The 16,547-nt window shown below is 40.4% G+C and overlaps 1 protein-coding gene across 3 annotated transcripts; it reads right to left on the bottom strand.

Moving 5' to 3' along the window:
- Window positions 1–3,955: 3,955 nt before the first annotated feature.
- Window positions 3,956–14,445, bottom strand: LOC147873329 (uncharacterized). Of its 3 annotated transcripts, XM_087352102.1 has the most exons (7): window positions 14,157–14,445; window positions 13,260–13,964; window positions 11,845–11,996; window positions 11,423–11,498; window positions 10,838–10,923; window positions 9,838–10,037; window positions 3,956–6,877 (listed from the first exon to the last, which is right to left on the bottom strand). In XM_087352102.1, the coding sequence occupies exons 3-6, from the start codon at window positions 11,885–11,887 to the stop codon at window positions 9,865–9,867; spliced, it is 378 nt and encodes a 125-aa protein (XP_087208228.1). In that variant the 5' UTR covers window positions 11,888–11,996; window positions 13,260–13,964; window positions 14,157–14,445; the 3' UTR covers window positions 3,956–6,877; window positions 9,838–9,864. The 3 variants fall into 3 exon arrangements, with proteins under 3 accessions (XP_087208228.1, XP_087208227.1, XP_087208229.1); XM_087352101.1 differs by lacking the exon at window positions 3,956–6,877 and having other exon boundaries at window positions 8,878–10,037; window positions 14,157–14,444; XM_087352103.1 differs by lacking the exons at window positions 3,956–6,877; window positions 13,260–13,964; window positions 14,157–14,445 and having other exon boundaries at window positions 8,878–10,037; window positions 11,845–12,234.
- Between the last annotated feature and the right edge of the window lie 2,102 nt (window positions 14,446–16,547).

Below are 16,547 nucleotides of genomic sequence, written 5' to 3'. Positions count from 1 at the left end.
TTTAGACAGCATACATAACACGTTGCGTATAAAATATAAGCTGTGGGGGGGGGGAGGCTCTTCAATGGACAGACAACCAATTTTAAAAAGATTTGTTGCTGATGTCTGCAAATCTCAATTTAACAATAACAAAACAGTTTTGGTTTTCCGTGCTCCGTCCACCACTGGTTGCATTCATAAGCTCCTCTGATCAAAAACCTCCTCTTTGCTTGGTTTCGTGATTTTATTCAGTTTCACATAGCGAAGACGGCCGTCCGATGTTTGGTCAAAATGAATTATTTAAAGTTTTGATTCCGGGTCCATGGAATCATCTTTTCTAGCACAGAACAAATTAGAAAACTAAGGCAACGCCTACATAAGTTCATACTCTACAATAACTGAAATTATTCTCGACTCGAAGCATGATGATATAACAACGATGTATCAGTTAAAGGAGTTTCATTTATTTCATTCCTTCCTGTGATTACATCAAGAAGGCCACGCCCAAGGAATTTGAAACCTAGCAGAAAACTTTGACACGGAAACGCGTGACACGAGCTAAGGGGCCTCGGAGTGGAGGAGAATATTATTAAAACGGAGTTAAGATCCGAATTTAAGGTAAATGGTTCGGACTAGGAGTAGAATTTCGGTTTTTCTGGTGACGAGAATTAACTTCCGTGTTCTTTTGTGGCAGTGAATTTCCCGAAAACGTTGTAATGTATGAAGACGTGGAAGAGAATCGAGAAGTCGAAACAGGGACAAAGAGATTCAGCGTCGAGGTGTAAATTAATTAAGAGCTCTTATTGAAATGTCAGGATAACATAACACCTGATATGGAAGCTGTGTTCAACATTTGCAAACTTCACTGTGGTAATCCTGACCGAAACTTCAGAACAAAACACATTAAATAGAAGGTTCTGTCCAACTACCCATCACACGTAATATATTTAGCGACATTTTTAATATTATCATACTACTCTTTATAATATTCCTTGAATTTGTGAGTGGGGACGCCTTTGGTCCCATTTATTTACTGTCGTGATTTCGACTGAAGTTCATTCTTAAGCTCTTTCACGAAACGAAATTTAAAATTTGTCTACATTCAAAGAAGCAACGGATGGCAGGGGCACACGAGAACGTACAAATCATGAAAAGTTAGTGTTCGCCGGCCATGCACACAGAAGGAAAGAATTATTAGGTTTATTAGTGAGTTAGTCATGCAGAAAGAATGATAATTTGTACGATTCGTGTGTGGAGTCTGCCATCAAATAATTTTATATCAATGTTTAATTTACGTGACGTCAGCGGATTTGACAGTTACTGCTCTTACTCAGTCACAATCCAAGAACCTTGGCTATAATGGGGAATAATTTGTTGGTGCAGGCGAACATGTTTCAAGTTTTGTACAAATTCTGAACACAATGAACCGAACTTTTTAAACGCACTGCAGTTTAGACTTCGTAGCCTAAGTAGAACAAACGACGGGAGTTTACGAGGAGATGAAAAGTGTTCATGGTTTCCTATCCTGGAAGATGAAATAGTGAAAGAATTCCTGACTCTATGGATAATGGGAATATTTTACGCGAGAGTACAGGAAAAGCTGCAAAGATGTAACAAATCATTTAACGTGTCGACGTAAAGATAAAATGTAACGTAGTTTGAAGGGGTGGAATGGTGCAGACATCCTAAGAAATGAATTTCACATTTCTCAAGTGTAATTAACTTTTTCATTTAATCACAGGAAGACAATTGTCCGTCATTCTATTGCACGAATCCCAAATCCCAGGATCAGCAAAAGAATTGCCCACGACTTAACTTTGGTACATTAGTGCTCACATCATTTTGCAGCTTCGAAAATAAAGTATAATATAAGACACAGTGACTAGTTATGCGCTGAGAAACTGGATAAAAACACGAAACCTTCTGTACCAGCTCGGGAATCTATCCGAGAGCCTTCCGGATGCAACAAGCAGTGAGCCGAGCGAGGTCATTTTACGGTAATGTCACATGTAAATAGCTGATTATAAATATGAAAACAAAACTATTTAATATTAGCAATGACATCTGAGTGCATCGTAACCCTATTTGACTGAAATGTACTCATCAATTTATATGAAACCGAACTGACATAATATTATCACAATAATTATTTAAGTATCTCCTCAAGTGCATTTAAAATTATTTTCATGAAACTACGACAATAACTTTACAATGGGACCACTGAATTTTTAGACTAAATCATAAGAATGACAATCAACAATTAATGTCCTACAGTAATTTGATTCCCAAACGTTCGCCAGAATTTTGAAGAGAAACTTCTAGAAACTTTGCAAAACTCATTCATTATTAATATGTAATATAATTCAGATCAGCTTGAATATTCATGTCGGAAAAATCAAAATGTCTACCACTTTTGCAACTAATTAATTATTCATATTAATGTGTACTCGGTACAGTTCCTATAGGCTACGCGGATTACAAAGCCACTGGTCAGCAGTAATTTTGTGTACGTGCTCAAAAGTCGGCAAACAAATTTAATATTTTGGAAAAGTTCTTCATTTCTGAATGACTTGAATATTTAATATTTCTACATCGCAAAAAGACGCCATAATGGCTACCAACTTCGCACGTAATTTTCCATGTTGGAATGAATATCGTGAATAATGATTTTGCAATTGTTGACCGAGCAACGTGAAATCAAAGTCGAAGTTATTTCAAATCACGAAACTGTTACGACGTTTTTAGTGAACACTTCTTCATTGTTTCACACGACCTAATTTGCACACACCACGAACTACTTTTTATCCAACTATACAAAGAAAAGTGAAGTAGCTTTTGGACGTGTCCGAAAACATTTAATTTGTCTCTATTAATACGAAATCACAATTAATTTCACGTAAACTATTTAATACAACTTATGGACACTAGTTGCTTATTCTACAATACCAGATTCGTACGCTGTAGGCCAAGATAGACTGCAGGCAGGCTCACGTCTCACCCTTACGAAGGCTAATGGCTCTCTGATGCTACGCGATTAAAAAAATGAAGAGCGATTTCGCCCGTAAGATGTCACCCCACCTGACATCCTGTGACGGTTAAAGCTAAATCTAACAAATGGACGGCATTTAATGATCAAAATAATAAGTGCAGACGCCACTAAATATATTTAGTACGCCTATTATTTGGGTTTTAAAGTTCGACACACATAAAATTATATAAAATTTAACCTGGGGTAAGTGACGTCAGAGACCAGACAAGCAAATGGCGCGCCGCGGTTCCCACGCTATGTCCGCTGTTACTAGCCAAGTACCCAATGTTTCATGCTTTTCAACACAAAGCATTCGTCCAAAACGCAAAATGTAGGCGTTTGTGACACTGCATAAATGCCACTGACCAAGTTTCGCGTCGTAAATAATCTAAACACAAGAGAATTATTGAACATACATTAACTTGGAAACATCCAAGTTTCCCAATTAAAATCTGAGGGCCCACAAAATTGAGCCATCGTAGGTTTAGCTTCATGAAATTCTGTAGCCATTATTCAGTCTTTGTATAAATGTATTCAAATACATTAGGACTGTTCTCGTCACGTTATGAGCTCTAGATTTGACTGCGAAAGAAACTATAGAACAGAATGCTTCTTGACAACGTAATAGTCGCTGGGCTATTCAAGAAATCTGACTTCTGGAAAAGTATTCTAGACTTCCGTGGTTTGCCCTATTAGATCACAGCGCATGGAGCATTATATTTGTTATTGACGCTGAGAACCAAGCAACGAACAGGCATCGACGCGCGGCTTGGGAACTGGGCGCTGTGGAATGGGGTTCGTACTCGGCAGGTTACTGGTTTGAATCCAAGCCTGTATGCTCTGCTGTTGTACTTAGTTACTGTGTTTTATGCGGAAACTCTGGATAATAAAGACAGGTGGATGGACTTTCGGACAGGTAGATAGATAGAGATCTGCTCTGCCATAATCTTAAGCTCAGAGGGGGTTCGAAACATTTATTACATGAATAACCATCCCCTCATACATAAAAAGTAAAGATCGAAAGAGGTGTGTTATACATCTAACGCACAGTAAATTTTATTTCAACGACAATTAACATGAAACACCCTGTTTCAGCTCAACCTTCTTTTAAATGGGGGTGGAGTCGCATAGCGTGTGTCACCAAGCAAGCTACCACAGCTGCAGTTTTAGTAAGTTCACTGTGACAAGAAATTCAGGAACGCTAAAATTGTTGAAATAACACGCACGTTGCATTCTGCATTCATGGTCAGTTGCATCGTAACTCAGTAAAGTCCCAAAATTTAAAAAGTTTGCTTGCCGCATTTGAACGTTAAACAGTGAACGAAAGTTCTGACAGCGTACAGAAGTAAAACGCCTGTCGTCATAACCGGTTCTTTTTAAATTCTAAATTACGCATGTCTTTTGAAAATCAGCCTCGAGCACGTGATAAAATAACTCCACCCCACAAAACATTCTTGTACCCAATCGGTAATAGTCGCCACAAACCTCTAATTAGATCACGTGGCTAATAAAATATGCTCGGTACGGAATGATTTTCTGGATATGGACACTTGTTCTCGAGTCTTAGCTCTGCCTTCTTCTTCTTCTTTTTATCTTGAAGTTTCATTTTCACTTCTCGGCCTCTTAAAGCCGGGTCCACACTGACGCTCACTGCCATAACATAACAGCGGAAGGCGAAAATGTGGACCCAGGTTTGTGCCCGAAATATTCAACACAGTAATGTCAACGAAATTAACCATGTTTCGCACCCATACCACACAACAGGCAAAATTAGTATTTTGTATACTTTAATCTTCAGGTTCTTAGAAATCAGACGGGAAGACAAAATATTTTGAACTGAGAAGTAGCGAGCATTTCCGGAATTTAATCTCCTCCTAACTTCCTCGTGAGCATCATTTTGAATCGTTATTGTTTTTCCCAAGTATTTGAACTTTGTCGCACTTTCAAAGGACTTATTAGCCTCCTTAATGTCTGTCGCGTACATCGCGGCGTCCGCTACGACGTGGCTGGTCGCACACTGCGTCCCATCCCAGAGAGCGACGTAGCTGGTGGGATATTTCGGGGTTTTGATGGGTTGTCTCAGGGATTCTTAATTAGCTTAGCGAATCGGTAGGCATGGACTCGAGTCTCATTTGGTGTCACGGCCAGTTCATAACCTGCGTGATCGTTGATCTAGAAATGTTGATCCCGCGTCTCGCAGTCCAATCCTTGATGCTTTATGATCCACGGCGCACGCTTGAGATGGCTCCCTCGCCCCTTCCGGGACTCCCAATGAGGCTTTATTCTCATGGCCTTGTTTCCGTCGGTCTCTCGACTCGCATCTGCTGACATGGGATTGTATCGCTCGCTCTATCCGTGGCTTCAGAGTCCTGTCCTGTCCTGGGTGTGACGCGAGGCTATGACGTCATTTACTAACCCATGCGGCATTACCAGGTGATCGGGGCAATGACCTCCCGCTCGCCGATGTAGTAAGCCATCTTTGTCAAGGTTTACAAAAACATGCCACAGAAATTATGCGACCTTTGTTGCAGAACCGGGCAGTTAACAAACAAATTTTGGAAAAAGAAGGTTACGCCTTTTCATAAGCATAAAATTTTCGAGTTCTTCTCTCTCTGTAGAAGTAAAAGTGCGTAAGAGCTTACATGATTAAGGACTTTCCTGCCTAAGTTACACGTTTATATAAACCAAGAGCACAATACGTCATTTAAATTTATCAAATGAACGCGAGAATTACAGTTGGGAACAGTCACAAAATCTCAAAGTCGTTCTAACGCATGCGCAGATCGGGCCTACATCACGCTACTCTCAACCTGCAATGAGCAAGATATTCTATGGTTCTCGGCTTGTCAAAGAACATCCCACTTCCTTTACTGAACCAGAAGATTCATTATCGTGTTCGGAAAGCCAATTCGCTACATCGAGTCTCCCTAAGATCCATCTTAATGTTATCCTGCCACCTACGCCGAGGTCTCCTCCCTTCAGGCCTTGTAAACACTCAACTCACCCTAACAACATCGGGTGAGTTGCTCGTCAAGTATTTTTCTCTCTTATCTGTCCCACTCCCGTTTTGGGTCCAAACATCTTCTTCAACACTCTGTTCTCAGAGCCCCTCAGTCTATGTTCCTCCCTCAAAGTGAAAGACCACGTTTTGCACCCATAAATACTTTGCACTCAATAACAGCAAGCATTCCCTGGATTTAATCTGCTGATGTAGGGAGATTCGTCGATAATTAGGCTTCTAAATCCGAAATAAAAATTCTTCAGAGTTCCCTAAAACGCTTTAATAATGTCGATGTATCAGGAATTGTAAAGTGTTAGAATTATTATTCAGAATATGTACCCCACTTCTTAGCATCGACATATTTTTATTAAGATTCTGGGCCACGAAACACGTTTAATTCCTTTAAAATTGTAAAAAGTTAATTGCCTACTGGAATATTCTTTTATTATCAATGTTGCCGTGAACACACACAAGTCAATCTAATGTTAATTGAAATTGTGTTAAAAAGAAGACAAGTCTAATTCTCGTACACGAGTTCAAAAATGCAGATGAAAACATTAAATGTGATGAACAATAATAATAAATAGGAATCCCTTACCTCAAACTTTGTTCAATTGTAAGAGACCACGACGTCCACCAGCAATGATCGATCTAATCAAAACTAAAATGGAAAGAGTGGAGGGCAGTTTGACAGATTTCTTAATAATTCTTATATAAGATAAGAAATTGTGATATTCTATATTAGTAAGAATTGCCACAAACAACATATTCCTTCCACCTAACATTTACCTTGTTACAGCTGAACCTAAACGATAACAAGCCGCTGCATCCAGTCTGTACAAAAAGTCATTATTTCATGGTCACCAACTCTGAAATGACAAATGTTCGTGTAAAAGACAGATCAATGAAAATGTCACCTTATATTTTAAACTGCGGCGTAGCTCAGTCTTTTGTGTGGAAGGAAACAATCTTGGATGAAGATAAGTGCAAAATTCCTCTGACAGCATAGCCGAGTTTCCAGGAAATTCCAAAGTGCTATGGCCGTGACATTCCACATGTAACCAGATTCATTCAGAATGGAGTTGCCTCTTTCCACATCCTACGTCATTAGGAACCCTGCTTATTCCAAACTGCATTACAACACTGATATTTAAACACCGCAACCTATCTGCTGTCACACCACAGCGACCAGAATGGCATATACAGATCACATCAGGTGTTCTGAGTAAAGGTGACAATTCTGAAAAAAAAGTAACACACACATCGCGAAGACAAGTTTACTGCAATTACTGTCATCATTATTGTCATCTTCTTCTTCCAAACATCTAATCTGTCTCACTGGAATCCTAACTGGTAATATTACACAATATCATATTTCAATAATAACTGTTTCCAAATCCAGACAACAAAAATGGATAAAAACTCAGATCATACTGGCTATACTACCAACTACAAAACATCTGTGCCTTCCTGGACAAACACGTAGTAGCTAGTTTTAACACTTTTCTTAGTATTCAAATTGAGCCGAGTTGTTTTTTAACGATTACGAGGACGAACAAGACCTCAAATCAATGTAGAAATACACGAATTCTGTCGGCCAATGTACAAACGTTCTAGGCTACACTTCGGCAAGTTGTCAAATGTCACTTTCATAAATTACAAAGGGACCCTTTTCCCCCGCCCAGTAACGTATCCAACGCAACGAATTATGGTCGTATCACGTAGGAAAATGGTGGGGACAAACGAAGTCAAATCAGACGACAAAACGATGAAGTAAAGCAAACGCGAAAAGCCGTTCAATATGACCTTCGTGACTGTGTGTTCGTAAATAATTTGTTTCAGTTACGGTAAACAAATGATCATTTCCTTGTTAACCAAAGCAACGCGCCATTCATTACGCTAAACTACGTTCAATTTTTCTGCTACCCTTTTTAAAACAATCCGCACACCTACGCCCACATCTTGGGGCAGATTTTTATTCAAAGTCTTGGTTACTCGTATGGTCACATTTCCAGCAATTACAGAAGCAGCAGTTTGCCAGAAGACAACTGCCTGCCTTCTCTCTCTCGCTCCACACCCAATTCACATAACATGATGGAAGGATGACTGTAAGTGCTAAAGAAACTGGCAGGGTGCTGGGGCCACCTACCCGGTCGCAAATACTTAGACATTCTGTAATATGGACGTGGGGATTCCCCACTAAGTAAAGGAGCCACCAAAAATTTCTTACTTTGAGGAAACATCTCTCCATGACACCAGCAGCAGCACTCTCAATGTAACAAGTAGAAACACAACAAAATAAAGAAAGCAATTCTACAAAACAATATTTTGTATCTGACATTACGTCAATAAACAGTTTTACGAGATGAGTTTTAGTGCACGCTGATTACGGAATTGCCAGCATGTCTACACGAGAATTTCTGATTGTGGTCACAATGTTTATTAAGACCCCGGGACCCCTTCAACATCATAATCGTATGTTGATTGACTACCCAATAACAAGATCAATAAAACGTGCAACAAACAAAGCTACGTTCTACCTCCAAGAATCATACGCAAAGGAATCTTCACTCACAGACGGCTCGAACATCTAATATTTTAACAAACATCCTGCAAAAGAGCTGTACCACTTAAAGTCCCCTCCCTTCCATTTCAGCACGGATTCTTACAGTAGTAATAAGTTCTAGAAATGAATGGAGGGGAGACACGGGTTTCGTATTGTATGCATTTCCTTCCTGATTTCTGCCCTCTAAAAAATAACTGAGGGTTTTCGTGGGTGCGATATGGGAGCCCAAGATAAGAGGAAGGAGGGGTTATGTAAAAATATATTTATGAGGGAGCAGCCAAGGTGGTCAACGAACACCAAACAGACATCATATATCATTTCATTTCCAGGTCAACAATCTTTAACCAAACTAAATGGTCAATAACTTCAGCCTGTCTCTCTCTCACACACACAAAAACACAATCTCTACATTCTTCCTAAGGAACACTCTGACTGACAACACTAACAAATTAGTCTTTCCTAAGCCAAGAACTCTTCACAACCATTTTACAGACATAAAATAACAATCCTGACGAACACCACCACTGGTACATTGTGACCCACATAAGTGGCACTGCCTTTCTATACTTGGTTCCAACCAACCACACCACTCCTCGATCCTAATGCAAATCCCCTTACCCCACCAACAACCACGGAATATACCAGAAGTAATACTGAGCCTCATCACATGTCCATGAGACTGACACCTGACAACTCTCAACTTATGGTTAAGTCTCAAATAAATGGAACCTCTGACAGTCATCTCCATTTTTGCAAGCAAATCCAAATTCATAACAAACACCACACCCCAAACTTACAAGTTTTGTAACCGATCCCCTTGCTCAACACAGCAAACTCTAAAATTAAGCACAAACACAGAAAATATCCCGGCAGCTCCGCTCACTGTGCACAAAACTAAATTACTTACACTGGCAAATGCTCACTTATTAATTAGTAAACAGACCACATTAAAGGCTCCTCAGCACTGCACACATCTCACGTGTAACAAAACCTTATCACAAATAGTCACCACCCTCGTCTACAAGCTACACCTAACCTCCAATTTCGATGTCCTATGAACAATATATTCACTAGAGAATCATGAATGTCTCTAGCATACCACAGATACTGCAATTATGCCAATCTCTCACCGCACATAGGTCTTTCAACATATCAAATCTCACATTTAAGTTCACAACATCTAAAGTACCTAATAAAATTGGACAGACTCATCTCTCTCACATGACAACCGCATCAAATACATTCTAATGCTCATGTACTCACACAACGAATGCCTGGTTCAGACTGATATCAGTTTCTTGCGGATACGAGGTTCCTTCTTTGTCCCAGCAGGTTTAATCTTCTGACATCAAGTCGGTCTGCCAACTGTTGCCGCACGTACTTCAACGCTTCTCTGGCTAGCAGTACGCAGGTCACGTGGTGCTCAGTACAATCTGAAGGATCATTCTGTTTCTCGTAATCTGCTACTCCCAGAAAGAGAAAATACATTCACATTCAAGAAATCAAGACATCACACTCTTCTAAGAACACACAGTTTTACTTCACCAAGCAGTTAACACTCCTACCTTAGCCAATGAACAAGCACCTTCCATTTTCAGAAGACAAATTCTGTCAAGTTCATTACAAACCCATTCACAAGTTAACTTTAAATACGGGTCACAACCAGCGACCTGACAAATTCTGAACTCCCTCGCTTACAGATTCATACTGGAGCCTTTTTTTCCTCCCCCCCAGCAAATTTAAAACATTCGCCAAGTGGGCCATTATTCCACACGTCATAATACTGCAACTACAAACTCTACAACTCACACACATCACGTCAGACCCACGCAACTTCCCTTGCCACTGATTCAGTGGATATTTTACGAACAGTTCGCTTGCCGTCTGTTTGGAGCCGAGGTGTCCCGGCTTACACGGCTCCCTCTCCTCATGCCCCGTTATGACAGCGAGGGAGTCTATAAACACCAGAAGGGCCCATGCCCTTCAGGTTCGCCTGTTTTGATGTCATGAAGAAAGGACGTAAATGAAAGATTAAGAAATGGCAAGCCACTACAACACAGCCAACATCTGTAGCACTTCTACTACTAAGGTGAATTCAACCGACAAGGGGCAAGAGGTAGCCGTATCAATTAGATTTATTTTCCATATCACCATCAGTAATGCCACTTTATAATGCCTTCTGGAAGCAAAGGTGGAAACTTCACCATCAGTAATATAAATTGTTTCAATGTTGAACAATCTAAATTTATAAAACTGAACTCACCAGCTTCCTGTGATATCGCCACCATTGTGTAGTGACACACAAGGAACACCGTCATAACTCTTTCATGGCTGCAGCAACAAACACTCCTACCAACATACACAACAGGCCTTACTGGCTTTTCCAGATATGAAGCAGACGCTTTCAACAAGTTCACATACTAAATGTGGTTTTAAGAGAGATTTCAGGTTCTCACAGTGGTCTTTGGGTTCTAACACCACTTGGACTTACAGAAAACCAACACCGATTATGGTTTTCAAACATTTAATGGTTCGCTATATCAGCTGAAGTTATCCTTGTGACTAAGCGCCATGCCATGAGGCAGTGGGAGCATGGAGGTAAACTCCATGCATTCTCAATTATAGAACTATGTGGAGGTCAGCCTCAAAATGTGGTTCCTTACACTGGCAAAGAAAAATCACGTTCTTCATTGTTTCTTTGTAGTCTCAATAGAAGAAATAGACAAGTTCTTCATTTCATTAAAACCATTTGCTACCTTTCAGGAAAAAAGGTCTTCTTCTTTCAATAATGGCATTGTAATTCAGAAAAGAAGTTTATTAAACAATTTACTCAAATGGATGAACTTACCTGTGACTGCCATCTGGTGAGTGGCTCTGGCTTGCTTGTCCTGCAATCTGTACGGAATCCCATGGACTGCGGAGATCTCCACATGTGGATCATCAAAACTGCAACAGCGAATCACAATGAGTACAGATAATTACACTCACATCCTAATGTTCAATGGTCACAGCAGTGGCCAATGCAGTTGCTGCTTCCTAAATCAGCAACTGATGTAAGAGGCACAGAGCAAATGGGAAATCTGGGTTTATGATATGACAAAGAAATACATTACTTGTAGAAGCCTCCTGGTACTGGCAGGATACTAAACCCAAACTAATTGTGATACAGCCTCTAACGGGCTCACTGTACCAGTAAATAATGAGTTCTGGGTGCTCAGAGAAAAATCTATAACAGTGCCTCATAGACTGCCTCCAACTGCTCTTATATACCTTGGACAGGAGAACAGCTGCTGCACTCTATTCTCATCATCATTAAAATTCAGGGATGCCACCAAGAAACAGCAAATTATTTCCCAGCACTGACGACGGTAGAACGGATCCGTCGTGCTTGACTTCTGAGCACTAGATGCTGTCTCCACGAACTGGAAAACACAACCAACAGTTTCAAGTTATAACGAGTAAGGGAAGTCAAATGTTTTAGTTACAGTAACTTCCATGCGGCATTGTTATAATACTTTCACGTACTGCACTTACTGTAATACTCTAAACACCTTTTCTCCACATCAGGGCGCATGTCATATTTATTTCCAGAAACTTTGGGTTTCATGGACACCTAGACTTTTATTTTGCAAGTGGAAACAAGTTTGACAAATCTCAACAACACTGAAATAAAAATTAACTACAAGCATATAATTTTTGTATAGTCTATGCTAACCCTAATAAACGTCAAAAAGGAACGTACTATACGCGTACCAAGTTATTTAATAATCTTCCACCAAAAATTTAAACTCTAAATGATTTAAAGGTGTTCAAGCGTGCATTGAGAGGTCACCTCATCACTCACACTTTCCATTCTGCAGTTTATTTCACCTCTGCTGAAATTTCTTCAGTTTTATGTATATCTATAATCTATATTTAAAGTGGTTTTGCATTTCTATTTAAAATTCTGAGGTTTATGTATATTAATTTGTAATTTTTTTTAATACCTGTATTGCAGAATCTGAAGGTTATGTACATTCACATGTGAAACACGTCCTTGCATTGTGTCAAAAGTACTGAGGTTTACATATATTGAATGAAGTCCTGAAGTTCTATGGAATCTATGGAATGCAAAGAAACTCTACTCTCTAACATACCTGAATAATGCAATTCCTTATCACACACACTAATAAGGCTTTTTACATGCAAAAGAAAATAATCACAACAATGGCAGGTGTCAAAAGCTGCTTACCTTATAGAGAATAATTTCGTAAATTTAATATACTTCCACTTGCAAGTGAATTTATACTCTGCTTGCTATCATTTGTGGTGGAAAAGTTGGATAATTTTAAAAGAAATACAGATGTACATAATTTAATTACAAGATGTAAACCCTGCTAAATGTCAAAGAGGAGTGTACTTTACACGTGTCAAGTTATTTAATAATCACCAACCAACAATTAAAACTCTAAATTGTGATATAAATGTATTCAAGCCTGCACTGAAATTAGCTTTCATACTTGAATTGCAAAATCTGAAGGTTATGTACATTCATATGTGAAACACGTTCTTGTAATTGTGTCAAAAGTATATTGAATGAAGTCCTGAAGTTTATGTTTACTGTATGAAATGACTTGCTCTGCATCCCATGGTTTAGTCCTAAGAAGGATCTATGGAATGCAAAGAAACTCTACTCTCTAACATACCTGAATAATGCAATTCCTTATCCAAGTCACAAACACTCCAGGTGCTTCGTTCTGTCTGGTTCTTCACAACTCCAACTCCAAATAAGCTGCTTCCCCATCACGCACACAACTGATCTTCTCAAACGCTGATATTCAGACAAATTGGTCTGCCATGTCTTCGTTGAAACCAGTCCACACACACTACAGCTACAGTTCACATGAAAGTTGCTACTCAGCACATCCCCTGATCTCAAACTCCTCTTTGAGACAGACTAGGCACTCCCACTAAATCTATAACAGTACACCTCCTCGGAAAGCAAGGTAATCGCACGAGGGCCTGAGGTCTTCCTTGTGGCATTGTGAGGCATCATACGAACACCCCATACTTGGTCACTAGGAATCAAAAGTGGGCAACTGTGGTGCAGTGGCCACGTAACCAACATTACAACCTGTAACCCTAGCTGCTTACTTCTACATTCTTCACTGCGATAAGCTCTTGCACAAATTTAATTCAACAGCTACTGAATTTCCACATGCAAGTCACAAAAACAGAGGCTGCCACCACGAGTCTGTGGGTCATCCCAACCGCATCGACTGATGAATTGTGTCCATCACGCACAATGGTCATGTCAGCTACCGGAGCAAAGTCTTGCTACCTCCGTAGTAATGATGGACTCGAAACTGCATAACGGCTGAAGTATCCCATATGCTTGCATTCACGCCTACCTGAAACAAAACCATGTACAGAAATAAACATCCGCATTGAGAGACCAGTATTAATTCTTACTACGAAGGCACTCTACACCACATTAATAACCTACTGGCAACTAATCCGGCCTTTCGTGCAACCAAAATATTTCCCACTTTACGTACTTCACACAGGAGAAAGATGACAAACATCAGTTCAAATAAACTTACAAGCCCTGGCAATATATGAGAGTAAAGCTGCACTCGACTGGCCATGCATCCTACCATCACGCCGTCCGAAGTAAACAATAACAGCAGAGGAGCTGCGCCATTTTCTCGCACGCAGGGACGGCAACGTCTGAAAAACAGCGAACACATCCCGTCACCGGCGGTGCATGAGGCATATTCAATGATCAATATGTGCGCACCCTGACGAACTGTCCTGTCATCTACCGACAATACACCTGAGGTACATGCCCGTCCGCGAACACTACACGGCACTGCCGAACCAAATGCTGACTGAAATACCACTCCAAACACTGTAAAATTATGAGGACCTCAAACTTTATTCCGTGAATACAATTAGTGACACATCTTCTCCTTTAAAAGGACAGGAAGTAAAGAAAAAAATTAAGGCGAAACGAGCTACCAACTTCGCCTATAAGAAACCAACTACCAATCACTTCCATAACCTCAAAAATCATAAAATAATTTATGGATCCAACCACACCCAATAAACTACAGCTCAATCAACTTAGCACGAAGCACTACGAAACAAGTAGCCCACAATTTGCATCTACATCGCCTACATCCTAGGGCACATTTGTCACATAACCTGTCGGTCGCCGTTATGTTACTGCTCAGATTGATACCAGACACAACTCTTGAATACCTGCACGTCTACCTATAAATCACCCAGTGAAATCGTCCACGTCCTTTCCAACACGAACTTATCCTCGTCACATTTCATGTTGGCACTCAAGACATCACGCAAATTCAGCACCAACATTTTCCCTGCGCGATAATTTCTCACAAGTAATTTTGCAGAAAGGCGAAAACGTCTCGCGAGCTGAGTCATTTGAAAAGTACGATAAACATCACCTATAAGACACCAACTAATAAACATTTCCATAACCTAAATATCTTCCATCATTTATGAAAACAGGTGGGATTTCGTAAACTACAGCTCAATGAACGAAGCACTATAAACGATTATTGCATATGTCGCCACTACACAGCCCCTCTGCCACCAGGTTGTACTTCATGAGCATCTATAACACACCCAACGACCCAGCCCACTGGTGACCGTACTTCAACAACACCAACTTCCCTTCGTCAGACTTCATTTTGGCACATGCAGCAATCAACACTTAATACACTACCAACAAAATTAATGCCGGCAATATTCGCTGAAAACCACTTGCACAAAAACACACACAATCCATAAAACTCATTGCACTTACCTGACTTACAAAAAGCAATCTCATCACTGGCAAGTCACACTTTTCGATCATAGGACAACTGCTATTGCGCATCTCCCGTTAACGACTGTTTGGAAACTCCCTCTCGGTGATGATCACCAAGTATTCCCGTTACCTCCCGCTTTGACATCTCTTTACAGATTTACATAAAGAAAATACAAACTAAGTAATGCGTGGTGGTCAGCACACTTTTAAAGCCCTCCTGGGTCAGAGAACGGACATCCACTGTTATCAAGACTGTCCGGTATAGCTATGCCAGAGATCTTCATCACCGCACTTCCTAAACGAGTGAAACTGCAGAGCCCCCCCCATCTGCTTCCGAACAGATTCACAATGACTGACGTTTTGAAGATCTTCCTGTGGCATTAGCTTGAACTGAGAATGTGAAATGGGATGAAGCAGATAAAACGAAATAACACATTCTTTCCAGGAAGAGGAATCACATCTTTGGTGACAAGCTGCGGCCAAAGCCAAGAGCACCTGCAACTTACAGCCTGTCACACATGACAAACTCTCTCTCATTCCGAGATGTGTTGGCCACCACACTATGAAGCAGACTCTTATCAACGCAATGTGATTGCGGCCGACATTTCTACTATTTTACTACACTCCGTAGAACACCCCACACACATAACTAGACATCCACACCTTACACGTTCACATGATTCATATCTAAGTTGCTATCACACTTGCAACACAATTACCACAACAGAGCAAGCCCCTGTCAATGGGTTAAATAACAGAAAACTCCACCACCTCTCCAGAGGCACACAAAATTTACACGCTGCATTCAGTCCTCTTCTCCATGTACGCACTCAGCAACAGGACGGCCAACCATCGGGGACACAAGCGGTCTTCTCTCGGATGTCAGTCTGTCTAGTGTTGGTGCACTCCTCCTGCAATATACCAGGAAAGGTGTAAGATACACAAGAAATCTAGAATCTCAAGGGGCCACTTTCACAGACATTGGAGGCAAAGTCGTCTGAAATGGAACAATCTCATGCCAACTTATTTTATCTAATGGGTGCCTCCTGCTTATTCAAATAATTAATCTGAAATGGGGGCGGGGGGGAATGCCGTTCATAGACATACAGGGGATTAGACACGTAAGAACAAACATCCAACATGCAGTCAGCCTCTG

Source organism: Zootermopsis nevadensis, unplaced genomic scaffold (genome assembly GCF_977971745.1).
Source record: "Zootermopsis nevadensis isolate Lab colony 2312 unplaced genomic scaffold, Znev_1.0 Znev_ptg000020l, whole genome shotgun sequence".
Taxonomy (NCBI): Eukaryota; Metazoa; Arthropoda; class Insecta; order Blattodea; family Termopsidae; genus Zootermopsis; species Zootermopsis nevadensis.
Note: the sequence above shows the minus strand (reverse complement) of the source record. Positions and strands in the feature narration are given on the sequence as shown.

Excerpts from the sequence above, each read along its gene's own strand:
- LOC147873329 (XM_087352102.1), bottom strand. The coding sequence starts at position 11,887 with ATGATGATGAGAATAGAGTGCAGCAGCTGTTCTCCTGTCCAAG. Across the intron at positions 10,924-11,422 it reads TCACCAGATGGCAGTCACAG|GAGTGTTTGTTGCTGCAGCC; the intron begins GTAAGTTCATCC and ends GTATGTTGGTAG. Across the intron at positions 10,038-10,837 it reads GGCGATATCACAGGAAGCTG|CAGATTACGAGAAACAGAAT; the intron begins GTGAGTTCAGTT and ends TTCTGGGAGTAG.